General features: G+C 34.0%; 1 protein-coding gene across 1 annotated transcript in view; it reads right to left on the bottom strand.

Moving 5' to 3' along the window:
• LOC114333014 (protein O-mannosyl-transferase Tmtc3) overlaps nt 1-18,556 on the bottom strand; it is a 1,018,587-nt gene that overhangs the window by 433,426 nt on the left and 566,605 nt on the right. Inside the window, exon 5 of the mRNA XM_050651491.1 lies at nt 16,005-16,120. Coding sequence (XP_050507448.1) covers nt 16,005-16,120 — 116 coding nt within the window. The remainder of the gene's footprint in view (nt 1-16,004; nt 16,121-18,556) is intronic.

The raw sequence follows: 18,556 nt of genomic DNA, 5'->3' as shown, positions 1-18,556 counted from the left end.
TTTATGTTATTTATGTTATTTACGTTAATATGTTATTATTTATTATTTTATATCATATTTACCGAAACAGGTGTATCCACATCTCTCGGAGACCTTCGGGTTAATTTATTCACTTTAGCTGTAAATATCTAAAAAGATTGTACCTACTATTGTTGAATAAATTATTATTATTATTATTTTCAACCCTATCTCCAGTTGCGTCATTCCAGAGTAACCATCCAGGAGCATCGGTATGGCGTTTATTCTTATAATGATGGCTTTTAGTTTCATTCCTATTGGTCCGAATTTCATTATCTTAATTTAATCCCCCCATTTTCAACCCAATCTACAGTTGCGTCATTCTTCATCTTAAAATATTTCTGTTTAGAAACACGATTTTTAAATATTTCGTATGCCGTTTATTATTACAACGATGACTTATTTTCATCCCTAGTGGTCCGAATTTCATTATCTTAATTTAATCCCCCCATTTTCAACCCTATTTACAGTTGCCTCATTATTTATCTGAAACAAGGTCTAAAATGGCGCGTATTTAAAAAACGATGCAACTACCTTGTAGTGGCTCAGCACATAGTTACAGTTCTGTCGCTTTTGTATAATCTTCTTTTTCTTGTAATAGGACTATGTCCTGTTTCTTGTGTTACAGCCTTTGCTGCGATCCGGAGCTCCAACTCTCGTACCATCGTTTTTGGGTCTTCCTATGGGTCGCTTGGTGTTGGGCTTCTGTGTTTTCGCCCAATGCGCCATACGTTCAGGGTCCATCCGATCTACGTGGTCTCTCCACATGCGTCGTCGCGCTTTTGTCCATCTCACTACGTCTTGAACGCCTAGCTCTCTCAATGTGTCTTCGTTTCGTATTCTATCTCTGAGTGTGATACCTCTTATGGATCTTAGGGTTTTCATCTCTGTTGTTCTCATTATTTGTTTGGTATTTGTTGTCTCGGTGTATAATCTGTACACAGTATTTTAGAAGTTTACACAATAAACAGGAATTGACAAAATTTGCAGTTACGTCATTCTTCTTCCGGATCAGCGATATATCATTCTATTTTCTTACCAAATTGGCCAAATAAGTAATAAGCAAATCTTATCTAACATTCCGTTTTGATTATTTTTCCAAACCAAAACATACAAAATCTTAAACTAATACTCTAATTACTTAAAGCAATAGTACACGAGTGAGATCGTTATAGCACGAGTGTGAATATTCTAATAAAACTCTTTTAGCAATATTTTACTCACTGTTTGTCGTTAAAACGCAATTGGATCTCAGTCTGGCAGATACCTTAATAGTTTCTGTGAGACCAACTCCGCAGTTAATTTAACTCAAGATCGAGGTAGCAATGCGTCTTTATATGCGGTTTGAGTAATTAAAATTAGACTTGCAAATAAATCTGATTCAATCTTGATCGATTTCACACGTTCCTTGAGAATAGAGGGCGCCAAGTTCTCCCTGAATGCATAAATTATCCACAGAATTGGGATATAAAATACTAAATAGTGAATTACTTGAAAACATTTTATAATTATACTACGGAAAATGAGATCTACAACTGCAAATTAATCCTTAGCTGAAGAGATCTCATTTTAGCACATAAAAATAATAATATTTATTTAGGAAGCGTACATTATAATGCATATTTACAAGAAACAAAAGGCATTCTGAATACTAAATAAACATAAAAACTCACTGGAGTAGAGCTACCATCAAAGTAGCACCCCTTGTGCGTTAACGGAGACATGTTGTCTTATAGACTACCGTTTTTTAACGAGATAATAACCACGTGAATAAATTTTTTAAATTTATTTATTTATATAGTACTGCATATTATACAGTGCTCTTCAGATAAAACTATCCACCCTAAATAACTTTTGAACCACTGATTTTTAGGAAAAGCGCAAGTCACATAATAATTGAAGGGGGAGACATTATGCCATATTTAAACTTGCTGGGAAAGGCACCCTCTCACCCCCCGTACCATCCCTTAAATTGTTTTAAATTAATTCCAGCTTTTGTATTTGATATTTGGATTCTCCTCTTTGTACTGATTTCAAAAATGTACAAGACATCATGCTTATAGTGATTGTGATTAGTTTATGAGAAAAATAAATACAAAAGCAAGAAAACTGGATTAAAAATAAAAAAAGTACAATGTTGGCAGTCCCATGGAAAGAGTAGCAATCGACATTGCAGGTCCATTTCCAGAAACCAATGCTGGAAATAAAAACATCCTGGTAGCCATGGATTATTTAACGAAATGGACCAAGGCCTATGCATTACCGAATCAAGAAGCTGCTACCGTTGCAGAGGTACTTGTTAAATAATTCTTCAGCCGATTTGGTGTTCCCTTGGAGATCCACTCCGACCAAGGGCGAAACTTTGAGTCAGCCCTTTTCAAAAACGTTTGTAAATTAATTGGTGTCAATAAGACCAGAACGACACCCCTGCATCCTCAATCAGATGGAATGGTCGAGAGAATGAACCGAACTATGAGTAAACACTTGTCCAAAGTTGTATCTCAACATCAGCGAGATTGGGACCAGCACATTCATTTATTCCTGATAGCCTACCGCTCGGCCGTGAATGAAACTACAGGTCAAACACCAACCTGCCTGATGTTGGGTCGTGAAGTTCGTTTGCCCTGCGACCTAGAGTTTGGCTGCAGACCTTCCGAGGAACATGTTGCAGGCGCAGAATACGTCGACCGCCTGAAGTTACGAATGAATAACATTCATGAACTTGCCCGACAACACATCCAGTGACAGAATGAAAGATTAATATGATTCTCGATGCAAGAATGAAAGCTTCGAAGTAGGTGATCTTGTCTGGCTGTATAATCCACAACGTCGTCGAGGCTTGTGTCCTAAACTGCAAAGATAATGGGAAGGTCCGCATGAAGTTAAGAAGAAAATAAATGACGTAATATACAGAATTAAGAAGTTGCCAAACGGTAAACCAAAAGTTATTCACATAAATCGTCTTGCACCATATGCTGGCTCAAATGAAACAGAAGAAGTCCGAGTCCTCCAACAGGAGATGAAAAAGGCCGCACAGCCAAGTTTTAAGGAATTTATGTCCAATTACGCAGAGAGAAAGAGTGCTAGAGTCGGCGTGACCACAGAAGTTCAGCAAGATCTGTTTAGTGTTCCTGAAAACGTCTCTCTAGCCCACTGTGTTGCCCAAGACCTCGAGATGATTAAAGGAATCTCGTCCGTATTCAATAGAAAGTTCGGCCGCCTGGACGAGTTAAGAAATCAGCAGCCTAAAATTGGAAGAATACTGCGATTGGAAGATGGTCCTCGATCTTTGCTGTATATGGTGACCAGGAAGTCTTATACGGACACACCAAGCTACGAGAACATATGGCGTGCTCTAACCAATTTGAAGAAAATCGTGTGTAATTATGACATCAAAAATTTGGCTTTACCAAAAATAGGCCATGCAGTAGAAGATCTGGATTGGAAGATTGTGAGAAGCATGCTTGAAGTGATCTTCAGAGAGACCGGCGTACGAATTACTGTGTGTTGCATTAACCCAAAGATGTCATACCCTTCAAAGACAGTAGACTGTTACTTCTTCGTGAGGGGTGTATGCAGAGCTGGAGAATCCTGAAGATTCCGCCATCCTGGGCCATCTAGAGTTGCTAATTGGGACGCTCAGATCTTAAGAGGGGAGCAGTGTAACAAAAGATTACTTTTGACTGACCCTCATATAACAGGTCCCATCTCCACAGACGCATTCCACGTGGATCTTTCTAGATAAGACGCGATGTAGCGGGACGGAAGACGAGAAATTCTCCGAATGTCTGGCGATAACTAGAGATGAGTGTGGAACGTTCCAGAATAACAACTGGGCTATAAATAGGAAAGGATCTTGTAAATAGGTTAGTGTATAATATAAATTCGTCTGTAACTTGTATTGGGACCGTGCAAGTTCGGAAAAGCGACACCTGGTTTCTACGCTCTGCAACTTTATTCGCACTTTTAATTATATTGGCCAATCATACGGTCCTGGTTGCTGGATAATTGTCAAGGCCATAGTAAAAAAAATAATAAGAAGAAAAAATAAGATTAAGGTTATGTTACTAAAACGTAAACAATTATATGTAGTAAATAAAATTGGTTATTAAAATGCAGTACTGCAAGCAAAATCCAATTAACTAAATTTACCTTTCTATAATAATTGCATATCATATCAATATTGTGGAGCAATATATAATTTTTCTTCTTCAATTACACAAGGTATGAAAATATACGTCAATTTGACAATTTTAATTGACAATATGAATTATTTAAGAAATATGTAATATTTCTCCGCTATTCGCGCACGATTGTTTCACGTATCCCCTCCAAGTACTTGCACACCGCGAATAAATAAATTCGTATAAACGAACCGAGAGTATTATTTTAACAGTAAATTATGCTACAATACAATACACATACAATAGTATATAGCTAATAAATGGCAGACATGTTGAACAATAAATTATTATTGTATACATTTTTGGTAGTGAAATGTTCATTCTAAATGTTTGTAGTAAAATTGTTAAAAAATATTTTTTTTTCAATCCGGTTTTTTTGCTTTTGTATTTATTTTTCTCATAAACTAATCACTATAAGCTTCATGTGTGATTTTACATTTTTTAAATCATTACAACGAGGAGAATCCAAATATCAAATAAACAAAGGGGGTAGTAATTTAAAAAAATTTAAGGGATGGTACGGGGGATGAGAGGGTTCCTTTCCCAGCAAGCTTAAATATGGCATAATGGCTTCCCCTTCACTTCAAATATTATCTGACGTGTTTTTGCGATTTTCCTAAAATTCAGTGGTTTAAAAATTATTTAAGGTGGATAGTTTTATCTAAAAAGCACTGTATATTGTATACTTTTATGATTATGTACAGTAAATATATATTTAAAATATATTTCGCGACGAAGGAACAAAACTATGACCAACTTATTGTAATATTGTAATTGTTCTGAATATAAAGTGGACTGTATAAATAGAACAAAACTCAAAAGAAACTGTCTCTGGAAATTACTAAATGTTAAGCTCATAAACAAATTGTCAACATTTTTTGTGGCAAACTGTACCATTCTCCAAAAGCAGCTTCTACTAGCCGTGGTATGTTTTGTAAATTATCCGAAGAGCTCTATTTTTTAAGCATATCCCACAAATGATCTATAATCTATAGAGTTAAGGTCGGGTCTCCAAGTAGGCCACTCAGTGATATCTTCTGCTTCAAGGAAGCCTATAGTCACTCTGCTTGTATGTGGGGGTGCATTATGATGTCTCACAATTAAATTTTCTTCCGTTGCACCTCTCCAGAGACCTAACTATACCTAACTACAGGTTATAGAACCAAATCAACATACCTACGAGCTGTTTATGATAGTTGGATGACAATTAATGAGTTTTTAGCGATCACAAGGCCTTTCCAGAACATTAGACTTCCTTCTTTATATCTGTGAACAGATCTGGCAGTTTCCGTTTTTACTTGTCTTTCTCGCCAAGTACACGAATTCGTCGGTCATCTGATTTTACACAAATCCTGATTTCGTGTGAAAATAGCACATTTTACCAATTGCTAATGTTCCAGTTTTGGTGTTTAACACGACCATTTCGGCAATAAATATTGTGCTGTCTGGATAACTCAGGAACCAGTAGCTGTCTCCTGCTGTATATTTCTTGGATACGAACGTTGTGACTTATCATTCCAATGGCACCTATATACGCCGTTGCTCCCGCCTGGCGGCGCTAGTGTAGTTGGAGGTCAAAGTTTTAACTATTCGTGAAGTTTGTATATGGTGTTTTTAATTACGATTTAATAAATAATAAATTATGGCCGAAATATACGGATCTTGGAGACTGTTTTTGCGTTGAAAAACGAATTGAGAAGGGATGCGAGAGTTAGTGGAAAAAGGAAACATTTATCGAATGATAAACTATATTAATCATCGTCTCAATGTTTTATTTTTATAGCTCAGAGGGTATTTATCTGGTATTGATTAACTCCCCACACGAGTCTGACAACTGTGTATAATATTATATGTGCGATCTGCCTTACTTTTTTTATCAATTTAAAATTCACAATTAAGTGCGCTCAGCATTAATTTTTGTGTTTATATGATTTAAAAATGTGATATTTTCAAAATATGGCTGCCATGACAGTTGCGCATTTGGTGTAAATTTGGTTTAAGCATGGGGTGAGCGCAGTTGATTATGCAATGTTGTCTTATTTAAAAAAAATTATAACTCCTTATGGAAATACAGAATGTGTTAATTTAATTAAGTATAATTATTTGGGTGTTTGTCTACGTGAAAGGCGACCTTAAATTTAAGGTGAAATTAGAAAAAATTAGGGTTAGGTTTGATCAGGTTATGGTTTAGTCACTAAAGAATATTTGAATGGTACTAGGTCACTTTAATTTTCAGTTATTAACTTATTTATATTATTTTCGATTAGGTTAGATTTGCTCAGGTTATGTTTTAGTCATTTTAAAGAATATTTTAAAGATAATATATAATATATAAAGATAATATAATATCACTAAAATGTTCAGTTATTAACTTTTTTATATTATTTTCGATGACGCTAGGTTAGGTTTGGTCAGGTTATGTTTTAGTCACTAAAAAATATTGAGAACTTGAGAAATATTTAAAATTAGTATTTCACATTTTTCTGTATTATTACTTCAAATATAAATTTTTTACATGTTCACTCCATAAAAAGCGATTGTAGATGTGGCAACAGTGTGAATGTATATAAAATTGCATATCTTAATCCGTGCGTTTATAATAAATTTTGATCTGAATGTTATAGTGAAGTATTCTATTTTTCACAGTCGAATCTGGGGGCAATACTTAATCTGTTTCAACAGAATGTTTATTGCAGATACGTGCATTTATTCTCGGCACATATTTATCCCTCCTTATTGCTACAATCCACTTTTTTCTCATCAGAATATCTTTGGGAAACCTGTGTCCTGATGTTCTCGATGAGCACAAATGCACAGCACAACATTGAGGGATTGTATTTTCTCAAGTTTAATTCACACAGCGAAACAAATATGCAATATTTACTTGGAAATAGATTGATTTGAAGTATTGACGTAAGTTGACATGACCTCCAACTACACGAGCGCCACCTACGTTGAGCTTTCCAGATTAGCTGCCATTGAAATACTTGCACCTGTAGCTTCCTGATACCTAGCATAGTTGTTTGACACAACGCCCTGTATAACGCCTACCAGCGTAGGCTGCATTACGTCTACAGCTATGTCACTCTGATCTGAGACAATCCTTGTTCCACAAGATCTCTCCTCTTTGCATGCTCCATAACCTCACATAAGACATCTTTTCTTTTTTGAACGCAAAATATATTTTATTTATTTTTGTTCAATTTACAACTAAAGCATCAAGCAAACACCATTCTCTCTATTGACAATTTACATTTGTAACTTGTGAATCCTGAGAATAAAGCTTTTTTCTATACTATTCTATTCTATTCAAACGTATCAGGCTGTGCTATCTGATTGTCTCATCGTTTTGTTTATTTTCAATAAAAACCTTTTATGTCCGCAACAATAATAATTTTTTTCAAAATAAATAAATATTCGTTTCAAATACAAGGTGATTCCATATAAGTTTGGTTGTGTACCTACATATTATCGTCAGTGGCGGCTCGTCAGAGGAGGCAAGGGAGGCTCAGCCTCCCCATAAATTTTTTACACACTCTACACTGTTTTGTTTATCATGAATCGCGAAAACAACAAGTACAACTCTCACTATTATACAACGTGTAAATTCCATATTATCACTGATTATCCATACGTACGGAGCATTAGCATTAGAACGCATGATCGCGTCTCAGTTTTATTACATATTATTGTAGGCAGGACCCTGGGTTATCCCGAGATGCATGAACGGAGCACGGAGCCGAGAAGCCCAACAGTCTCCGTTGCTAATGCTCCGTGCAGCGCAGCAGGCGTTTAAGGAGACCCGGTCTCCTAACAGTGGCATCTACGACGGTGCCATCACACCCAGTCCAACATTGTTTGATTTGCTTGTCTAGATAATTGCTAAGAAGAAATGCGTTCAATGTGCGTCCCCGTTTAGGATTTTGTCCTCTTCAGGGTTTGTCGTGAATGTATTGTGTGGCAGTAAAAGCAAACAGTCCGAAAAACACACTGGGGCAAGTGTCGTATCCTGGTGTTTTTCCTTGGTTATGCCGGACGGTGGTGTCCAGAAGGCTAAAAGTCAACAGTATCACACGCTGCCCGGAGATATACCAAGGGAGGCAGAATAGCTTATCGGCTCCGTTGCGTGGTTGCGTGCGTCTCGGGACAACGAATTTTAGGGTCCTGACTAAAAATACATAATGAAAAATCTAAAAGTGCGAATTTTGTTATGAAATTTGGTATGTGGGGTTATAATAATATTTGGAACAACTTGCTCAAATAACTTTTTCCGATATCTCTAACTCAAAGCAAAATATCGGTAATTTATGGTGTTTTTGAATTCGCAGTAGGCCGCGTTTAGAATTAAAAAAATTCAGTTGAGTATCTTAAAAAATTTGAAGCTTCATTATGTATGGACTGCAAAACTTCAAATCTGTATTTATTTTGATATGCGAGGTATCTATTTACAAATAGATGGAATTGTTAACAAATAAACGACACAAACTTTGGTATTAAACTTTTACAATTAGACTAACTATTTTTAAAATGATATGATATCCTGAAATTATGAATTAGGATGATATTATGAAATGAAATAAAAAATGGTCAAAAAATGGGGCCTTAAATTACATTTTTTGGCGCATTTTTTTTGCTATTGCAAATTTGTCTAGATATTTTACAGTTAGGTATAGCCTCCCCTATTGTAAAAATCACGAGCCGCCACTGATTATTGTCCCTACCATTTACAACTATCGAATGTGAAAAATCGGGTTTTTCAGATTCGATACCTTGCCCTCGCATTATACGTGATACATCTTGTGACAAATTCTCGTTATTGTAGCTTGATTAGGAGCGCGGGAAACATGCTGTTTAATTAAACCATCGAATATGAACATTTTTTCATTTGGTTGACTGCAAACTGACGAAAATGGTTATATTCGATACTTTGTTTTGTATAAATATAACTAAAGGTATATTTATTGTACAACGCTTAACGTCGAATGTGTCAAATTCGTTAGTTTGTGTTGTAATTGAAGACACGAGTGGATGAAGGTGCTATGTAACATTTTTCTAAAAACGGTTTTTTTGTATGGATGAAGGTGTTATGTACCTGTTTATCACGTGGCCACATTAGAATTCTAAGATTCGTAACAGAAGTCTAGGTTTTTTAAAGGATGAAGGAGTTATGTTACATTATTTTCCAGTGAATAATGGAAGAAGGTGTTATAGGCACAAAATACCTTCATCCACATTCATGTAATATTTTGTATACCTTCGTCATATGAATGATGGTGTTAAGTGACACACATAACCCCTTCATCCACTCACTGGCCATTTTGTTTTACTTGGTGAGTTGGTATTGCGCGCACGTGTTCTGTGTCATTGTTACAGTTTTTTGCAGTAATATCATAATATTAATGCTAGTTAACATTTATAATGAGTTCCAGAGGTAAACAAATGTTAAAACTAGTGCAGGAACAAATAAACTGTGAACAAAATTTGCCAAATGATGAAAATGAATTCACAGCAAGTTCTAACCTCAACATTGAAATTTCAAATGTAACAGGTAAGTGCAATCCTGTTGTTATGAAATAATTAAGTTTTATTATATTTTGGGCAATAGGTATTTAGATCATAATATTTATATAAAAGTGTAAATGAGCTGGTTGAAATACATAACCCAACTATCATCTGTTATAAATATTTACACTTGATTGCTCCGGGGATTCCCCTATCTTTTCAAAAGTAATTTTTAAACAATAATAATTAGGAAGAATTAAAATATAAGTATAAGTAAATAGCTGTTTTTATTTTCAGATTTGGAGGGGACCCAACCATTCTTGTCAGACAGCAGTGGTGATGCTGAATACTTTCCGAGTAATGAAGGAAGCAGTTCTTCAGGAACTAGTGTCACGGAGGACGAAGAAAGAGCGGACCACAGTCATGTAAAAAACCTTGTTGGAGGTACATTCATTTCTGGAGACAAAGAAGGAGCTGTAAGAAGTAAATAGCTGTTTTTATTTTCAGATTTGGAGGGGACCCAACCATTCTTGTCAGACAGCAGTGGTGATGCTGAATACTTTCCGAGTAATGAAGGAAGCAGTTCTTCAGGAACTAGTGTCACGGAGGACGAAGAAAGAGCGGACCACAGTCATGTAAAAAACCTTGTTGGAGGTACATTCATTTCTGGAGACAAAGAAGGAAGCGGGATTATTCAAAAGCCTATAATTAATCCTTCTAACGGGTCTAACGAGGTTGACCAAGAAAATGAAAAACAAAGAAAGCAAAAGATTTTTTCAACGACAGCAAAAGTTTCCAAAAAACGAAAACGAGATCCAAATACGTGGAAGAAACACAAAGCAGCTTTAGATAGAGCAAAAGGTGAAGAATATTTGTCTTACAAAAACATTCTCGTTCCAAGAAAGGAGCCAGAAAAAGGTATTCTTTGTAGACAAGGCTGTAGATTTTCTTGTAGCACTAAATTTTCAGCAGATGACAGGAAGACATTTTTGGATGAATTTTATAGACTTGATATTAATGCAAAAAATGCTTTACTATTTAAATCAATCATTAAAAAACCAGTGTTGAGGGAAAGAAAAGATGCTGTTAAACATAAAACTGCGTCATATACGTATAACGTTACAAAAAATGGATTTACCGTAAAGGTGTGCAAAGAAGCGTTATGCGCTCTATACCAAATAGGCAGAAAAAAACTTGATGTTATAAAGAATCGTATAAATAGTAGTGTAGCAGCACCTCCTCCAGATCGCAGAGGTAAGCACTCCAATAGGCCACACAAAATAGGCCAATATGTTAGGGATTTTGTGATAGAGCACATAAATAAATTTCCTGTCGAAGAGTCGCACTATTCCAGAAATAGAAATCCTCATAAAAAATATCTTTCTCCCCTACTAAATGTGAGCAAAATGTATGAGTTCTATCTTGAGGAATGTAATCTGGCACAATTTCCTGGAAAATTTAGAATTAAAAAATGTTCATATTCCAACATTTTTTCGCGAGAGTTTAATTTATCATTTGGGTATCCGAAAAGTGATACGTGTAGTATCTGTGATGGAGGTGAATCTAACGATGGACATAAAGAAAACTACACAGCATCAACTAAAGCGCTCAAAGTTGACAAGGAAAAAGCAAAAGATTCAGATAACTTGGTCTATATTACAATCGATATGCAACAAACAATGCCACTGCCAAAAATAACAACGTCCAAAGCATTTTACCTTAGGCAAATGTGGTTTTATAATTTTGGGGTGCATATTACTACAAAAGGCCTAGACAAAGCATGTTTTTGTACCTGGACCGAAGATCTTGCAAACAGAGGAAGTGCAGAAATATGCAGTTCTCTACTCAGATATATTGAAGTCGACGAAAGCATCACCAAAAAGGATTATCTGATCATCTGGTCCGATTCATGTGCGGGCCAGAACAAGAACTTCCACATGATTTGCCTTTATCAGTATCTTATTTTGAAGGGATACTTCCGTTGTATTGACCACAAGTTTCCTGAGGTTGGCCATACTTACTTAGATTGTGACAGAGACTTCGGAAGAATCGAGAAGGTTTTACGAAAACAAGACACGGTATATGTACCAGATACGTACCGGGAAATAATTTCAAAGGCTAGCCGAAAAAATCAAGTCATCGACATGGCTCAACACTTTAGAAGGATTGCTGATCTACCGCAAAAACTTCATCTTACTAACAGAAAAAAGGACGAACTAAATGAAACAGTCAGATTTAGAGACGGTATTAAATGGATAAGAGTGGAAGAGTATGGTTCCTATTTGTATAAAGAATCATATGACGAAACAGTTCCTTTTAGAAAAGTAAATATTCTTCAAAATAAGAATAGAACAGCAGCGCCAGAGAATATTGAAATCGAAAGAATTCGGGAGAAATATGGAAATATCTCTGAAGAAAAAAGAAAAAATCTCCAAGAACAGCTTAAGTTTGTAAAACCAGAATATCGATATTTCTATGAACCAATCTTAGAAAAAAAATAATGTATTACGTTATATTACTGTTATTACCTTATATTAAGCAATAACATCTTGTTAGCTGATTAGATAAGTTTTTCTTTAATACATGATTCTTCCATAAAACAGTAGTTGTTTTAATTTCTTTAGAATTATACAGTGGATGAAGGTGTTATGTACTGTTTTTTTCAAATTTTGGTAAGACACATTTTTTTTTGTTGATATTTTTTTCCGTGAATAACATATTCCATATACTAGTAACGACATAGAAAAGTTTTTACCTAATAAAAGTGAATGTGAGAAAAGTTTACAATGAAAAACTTTAACCTTAATTTTCTCAAAATCTAAATTTTGTAACATAGCACCTTCATCCACTCGTGTCTTCAATTTATTCAACAGTTATTCAATTATAATCTGTAAACTGTCGAAAATGCTATATAGGCCAGGGTAATAAGACAAAAATATACCCTGTTCGTGACACTCGAGCAGCCAGGGTACTGAAGCGTTTTTTCGACAGGTAATACCTATAAGAGCAAATTGTAACTATTTCCTGCGTAGGATCTGGAGGCCATTTTTATTTATAAACAATTAAGTGTCAAAAGTGGCATTTTTTCCTTTTTTTTTTTTTTCAAATCAATGGAAAACAGTGAAACTTATGGTTTTTTAGTACAAATATATTTGAGATTCTGGAAAAAGCTTTAAAATGACATATTACAAAGTTTGATATACTCATTTATTGTTAATATAATTGCGAAAAAAGGTCGGAAATGCAAAAAAAATTATTATTGCAATAACTGTTGTAAAAATTAGTGTACAGGTTTGAAATTTTTGTCAAATGAGGGCTCTTTGGTGCTTAATATGTGATAAAAATTTCAAAGCGATTCATTCCATTGTTTAAATTTTATTCGAATTGTTTATCTCAGAGAGCATTTTTTTGCAATAACATAAGTCAGAAAAAAATGACGTTACAACCATTCCATAGGTGTCGAATGGAAGAGCATGAGCTATATTTTCAACTTGGTTTAAAAAACAAATAAAAAATGCATTTATTAGTAATAAATAATTATGCAAAAGTATCGTAAATCTTTCCTTATAAACTTTTTGGATAACTTTTTCCAAAAAAATTAACTTTTTTACCCTGTTTTAAGTGCACAACTACCAAGTAATGTTATTTATATCATAATTGATAAAAAATTGTAATAAATATATATAATTTCTTATATAACAAAATAAAAAGTTTATAAGGAAAGATTTATGATACTTTTGCATAATTATTTATTACTAATAAATACATTTTTTATTCGCTTATTTTAAACCAAGTTGAAAATATAGCTCATGATCTTTCATTTGACACCTGTGGAATGGTTCTAACGTCATTTTTTTCTGACTTATGTTATTGCGAAAAAAATGCTCTCTGGGATAAACAATTTGAATATATTTAATCAATTAAATAAATCGCTTCGAAATTTTTATCACATATTAAGCACCAAAGAACCCTTATATGACAAGAATTTCAAATCTGTATACTAATTTTTACAATAGATATTGCGAAATTAATTTTTTTTGCAATTCCGACCTTTTTTCGCAATTATATTTACAATAAATGAGTATATCAAACTTTGTAATACGTCATTTTAAAGCTTTTTCCATAATCTCAAAGATATTTGTACTAAGAAAACCATAAGTTTCACTGTTTGCCAATGATTTGAAAAAAGAGGGGAAAATGCCATTTTTTGACACTTAATTGTTTATAAATAAAAATGGCCGCCAGATCCTACGCAGGAAAGAGTTACAATTTGCTTTTATAGGTATTACCTGTCGAAAACACGCTTCAGTACCCTGGCTGCTCGAGTGTCATGGGAAAAACCTTATTACCCTGGACTAATACTGTTGAGAAGAATAAAATGCACGTGTTTACAATTCGTGCGAATTTTGTTTCAGTATCGTTTCCAAGAAATTCTTGTGAGGCAGTTTATGATGTCATTTTAATGGATTTTCATTATTTGATTATACAGTTATTCACTATTATACATTCGCTACTTTGAACCATCGGACCGAAACAAATCTTTGATTAATACAAAAAGCAAAGTAACGAATGTGATTTTTGGGAAAGAAAAAAATGATAAACAGTTCAAATTTGTTATCAATCTAACAATGATTAAACATTATATACAAAAAAATATAAAAATTTTCCCATTCGTCAATGCGCTGATTTAGGAGTCTCTAAAAAGAGTTATTTTGCTCTCCTGAAAAGTACCACTTTTCACATTCGATAGTTGGAAATGGATCTATCTATCTATCTAATTAGCCTTCTTCGGTCCATCTTTGGACATAGGCCTCCCCAATCCTTTTCCATTCTTCTCTGTCTGTCGCTACAGTTATCCACCTAGAGCCCACGTGCTTCTTGACATCATCTGCCCATCTCATTTGTGGTCTTCCTCTGCTTCGTTTATATTGCCACGGTCTCCAATTTATGAGAATTTTGTTCCATCGGTCTTCCTTTTGTCTTATAGTGTGTCCGGCAAATCTCCATTTCAACTTTGCAACTTCTTGTCTAACATCCCTAACTTTGGTTTTCTCTCTTATCCACTCGTTTCTCTTTTTATCCAATAGTTTTATGTGCAACATTTGCCTTTCCATTGCTCTTTGCGTCTATATGATCTTGTCCATGTTTGCTTTTGTAAACGTCCACGTTTGGGAACCGTAAGTGAGAACAGGGAGTACGCATTGATTGTATACCTTGGTCTTAAGATGTTGTGGATATCTTTTGTTTTTAAGGATGTAGCTTAGTTTTCCAAATGCCGCCCATGCCAGTCTAACTCGTCTTTTGATCTCTGCTGTTTGGTTTTCCTTGTTAAGTTTTATAATTTGACCCAGATATATATAATCATGAACTTGTTCTATTTCATCTTGTCCGATCCTCATTGTGATGTCCTCATCTGTATTTGTTATGATTTTGGTCTTGCTGTAATTCATATTAAGGCCTATCTTTCCGGCTTCTATGTCCAGTTCTTTCATCATTTCAAACAATTCTTCTTTTTTATCGGTTATCAATACGATGTCATCGGCGTACCTTAGATGGTTCAAGCGTTGGAAATGGAAGGGACGATATATACCTTGCATATGCACAGACTGTAATTTTTCTTTTTTACAAGCACAATACAGAAATATTTTTTTACTTTAGACTATATTTGATTAGGATGATTTGCGTGATTATTTCGTTCGTATTATAATAATATGTCGTTGCAAAGCTGATTACGATTAGGAAACCTTTCAAATGAGGGATCCCGTCATTTGGGTTTGTGTTTAAAAAAATCGTTGAAAAAAAAAGGCCAACACGTACACCTCCCTAGCAACTGGTGGCTATTTAAAAACTAAAATTGACGTATTTTTAGATTTTTTTAAGTCAACTGTTTCTGAAATAATGAGCTTAGTCAATACTTTTGCAGCATCTGTATATCTGACATATGTACAGACTGCAATTCTTCATTCTCTACATGCACGATACCGGAATATTTTTTTTCTTGAGACTCTATTTTATTGGGCGATAATATATTAATATGTTTTTATAAAACTAACCTTTATGGCTGATTTTATCAATTAAACTTGTTCTTTCTTGTAGGTACTATTGAATATTGTACCGCACGTACTACAATTCTAATCTAACTTAATACATAATTGAGTATTCTAGAATATTATGTGAAAACTTTCTGTTTCTGCCTTTACAAAACGAAACAGTCAAACTAGCTTGTTTACTTCCGGTTTATACACCACGTTCCCGTTAAATCCGAAGCAATCAAATCGCAACCACAGAAATGAAATTTACCTTTTGGGCAACGAAAATTTCATATGCTGCACAAACTCCTGCCACCGTAATCCCTTGTTCTTTGCAGAGCATCGCTGTCGCCATGGATATCATTGAAAGCAGAAGATATCTCCAACCTGAAAATAAAGGCACACGTGTTAAATAGCAATTTCTAAATGCTGTGAATTTTATATGTACATATATTAGTTTCATTGGAACAGACAGGGTGAAAATTGGAAATTAAATTTTATGGAGGAGTGTAGGATACAATTTTGGATATAAAAATGTAAAAAAAGTGTTTATATATTTTAATATCTTTAGAAACATAAAAGCTAATTAGTCCAGAGTAATAAGGATTTTCTCGGGACACTCAAAGATCCAGGTAGCTGACTACTTATTTAGTTATTGTAGACCTATAGGAAGAAAACCTACCTGTTTCCTGCCTAGAGTTCGCGTCCGTTTTTTAATTATTAGCAATTTAGTGCAAAGATCGCGATTTTTTCGATTTTTGCACTCCATTTAAAAGCTAAATAGTTGACATAAAATTACAAAATTCATTTTTTAGAACATTGAAAAACCTTCAAAAAGCCGATTTTTGAAATTTAAAAAGTTAATCTATTGCTACGCAAACGCAAAATAAGTAAAATTCATTATTTGTTAATAACTTTTACTAAAACTACCTTAGAACTTTAGTGTTTCATCCAAAGTTGGGTATTGGCGTACTTAACAAACCTTCAAAATTTGAGACCGATCTATTAATTAGTTTAAGAGTTATTCTATTTGTTTATCGCAGAGACCTTTATTTCGCAATAAGATAACACAGAAAATAATGAAGATAGGGCAATTATGAGTATGCCAAATGAAAGTAGAAGAGTGATGGTATCAAAATGTATTAAAAACCACTTAATAACCAAGACAAAATCAATGGGAAAATCCCAGTTTTTTTTTAAACCAAGACAAACTTCAAGAGATTCTGTAAAAAATTGCTCCAATTGCTCTCAAAACTTGTCACACTGAACAAGTCACGAAAATGTACTGATCACTTAAAACGAAAATGTGTTCTCATGTTTATTATTTGTTCAGTATCACTGATTCAGTTAGACTGCGTCAGGGAAACTGACAAGTGAGAACCCGCCTATAGTTGCAATTCCGCCTTATCTTTAGAAAACTACTGAACAGTGGCGGATCTACGGGGGGATCTAGTGGCGGATATACATTAGCTGACATAAAACATAAACTACAACTACAGATACAATAAACTCGATAATTTGAAAAATTAAATAAGTTATTATCTATATCTATATATCCAAACGGAACATATAGAACAGATTGATAATAAATTAAATTTCTACTCCTGGGAGAATCTTAGGGGACATAAACTATTATAATATAAATTCCACTATGATAATACCAAAAAAGAAGAATAAGTACACCAAAAACATAAAAGAATAAAAGTTCAAATCCTGCCGATGACTCTACAAGATAGCAAGTCCAAAAGAGAATAACAGAAAGAAGCAGCAACATATATATATTTCACAGAAAGTGGGGAAGTAGGAGAAAACTGGATTAAGTCAAATATCTTAACCTCAGCTAAGCAAGTTATTGGTAAATGAAAAATAACAAAAAGAAATCGATCCCAATGCGAAGAACTCCATAATTTGGTACATAATTGAAGGAAAAATGCAAAGAAAAGACCTGAAACACATGTCCACCAAAACTCAAGAAGCATACGATAATTATCATATTAAACGAAATATAAGGACTTCTAAAAAGAATAAGAAAATTATCATCAGAAACGTTTTTCGAAAGAAATCAAACATTATTTGACTGTAAAATAAAAACGAGTATTTGCTAAAAAAATGACTAAAAACGTTAGAACTAATTAGATAATAACTAATGTGAAAGTGAAATATTTCTAATCCTGTCTTATAATTGATGCTAATCTAGTTTATGCTGAAATTTTTCTGCTCATTTCGTTTGAAGTATAAAATAAATGACAGGCCTTATCCCCACGACTGGGTCAAGCACAGGTCATTCGGCAGTGGGAGGATAAGAGATGTAAGGGCCAAGAGGAACAATTTATATATGAATTATTACTAAAGTCATCTACTTTGAGGAATTATGAATTTTCTTGCCAATGGAAAGTGACAGAACCAAATAAATCTTACACACTTAAAGCGCCTAAGCAAACACATCTAACTGATTGCTAAATATAATTTGCTATTATATAAATTGATTGAGTATTTGAGTGACTGATCGTCAAATATTTCGTTTTCCTTAATGGAATTTATAATACAATATGGCTATGCTATGAAGGCTTTTTTATTCTGCTGATTAAAGACGAACATTCTTTAACGATTTTTTATTGTTTTTTTTTTTGTTTGTTGACACCAAAACTAGTAGACAGCAAGTTTACTTAAACCAACAATAAAAACACTTTTATTCAGTTTTACTATTAATATATCTGAATAAATTTGATTACAGACGTCAGATTATTAATTAAATGTTTATTGTTTTCTTAGGGTTTTTATTTGATAATGTTCTATAACCTTTTTCTAATGTTCAATAACAAC

Source organism: Diabrotica virgifera, chromosome 5, assembly GCF_917563875.1.
Source record: "Diabrotica virgifera virgifera chromosome 5, PGI_DIABVI_V3a".
Classification (NCBI taxonomy): domain Eukaryota; kingdom Metazoa; phylum Arthropoda; class Insecta; order Coleoptera; family Chrysomelidae; genus Diabrotica; species Diabrotica virgifera.
This window is presented reverse-complemented; position numbering and strand designations above follow the sequence as displayed.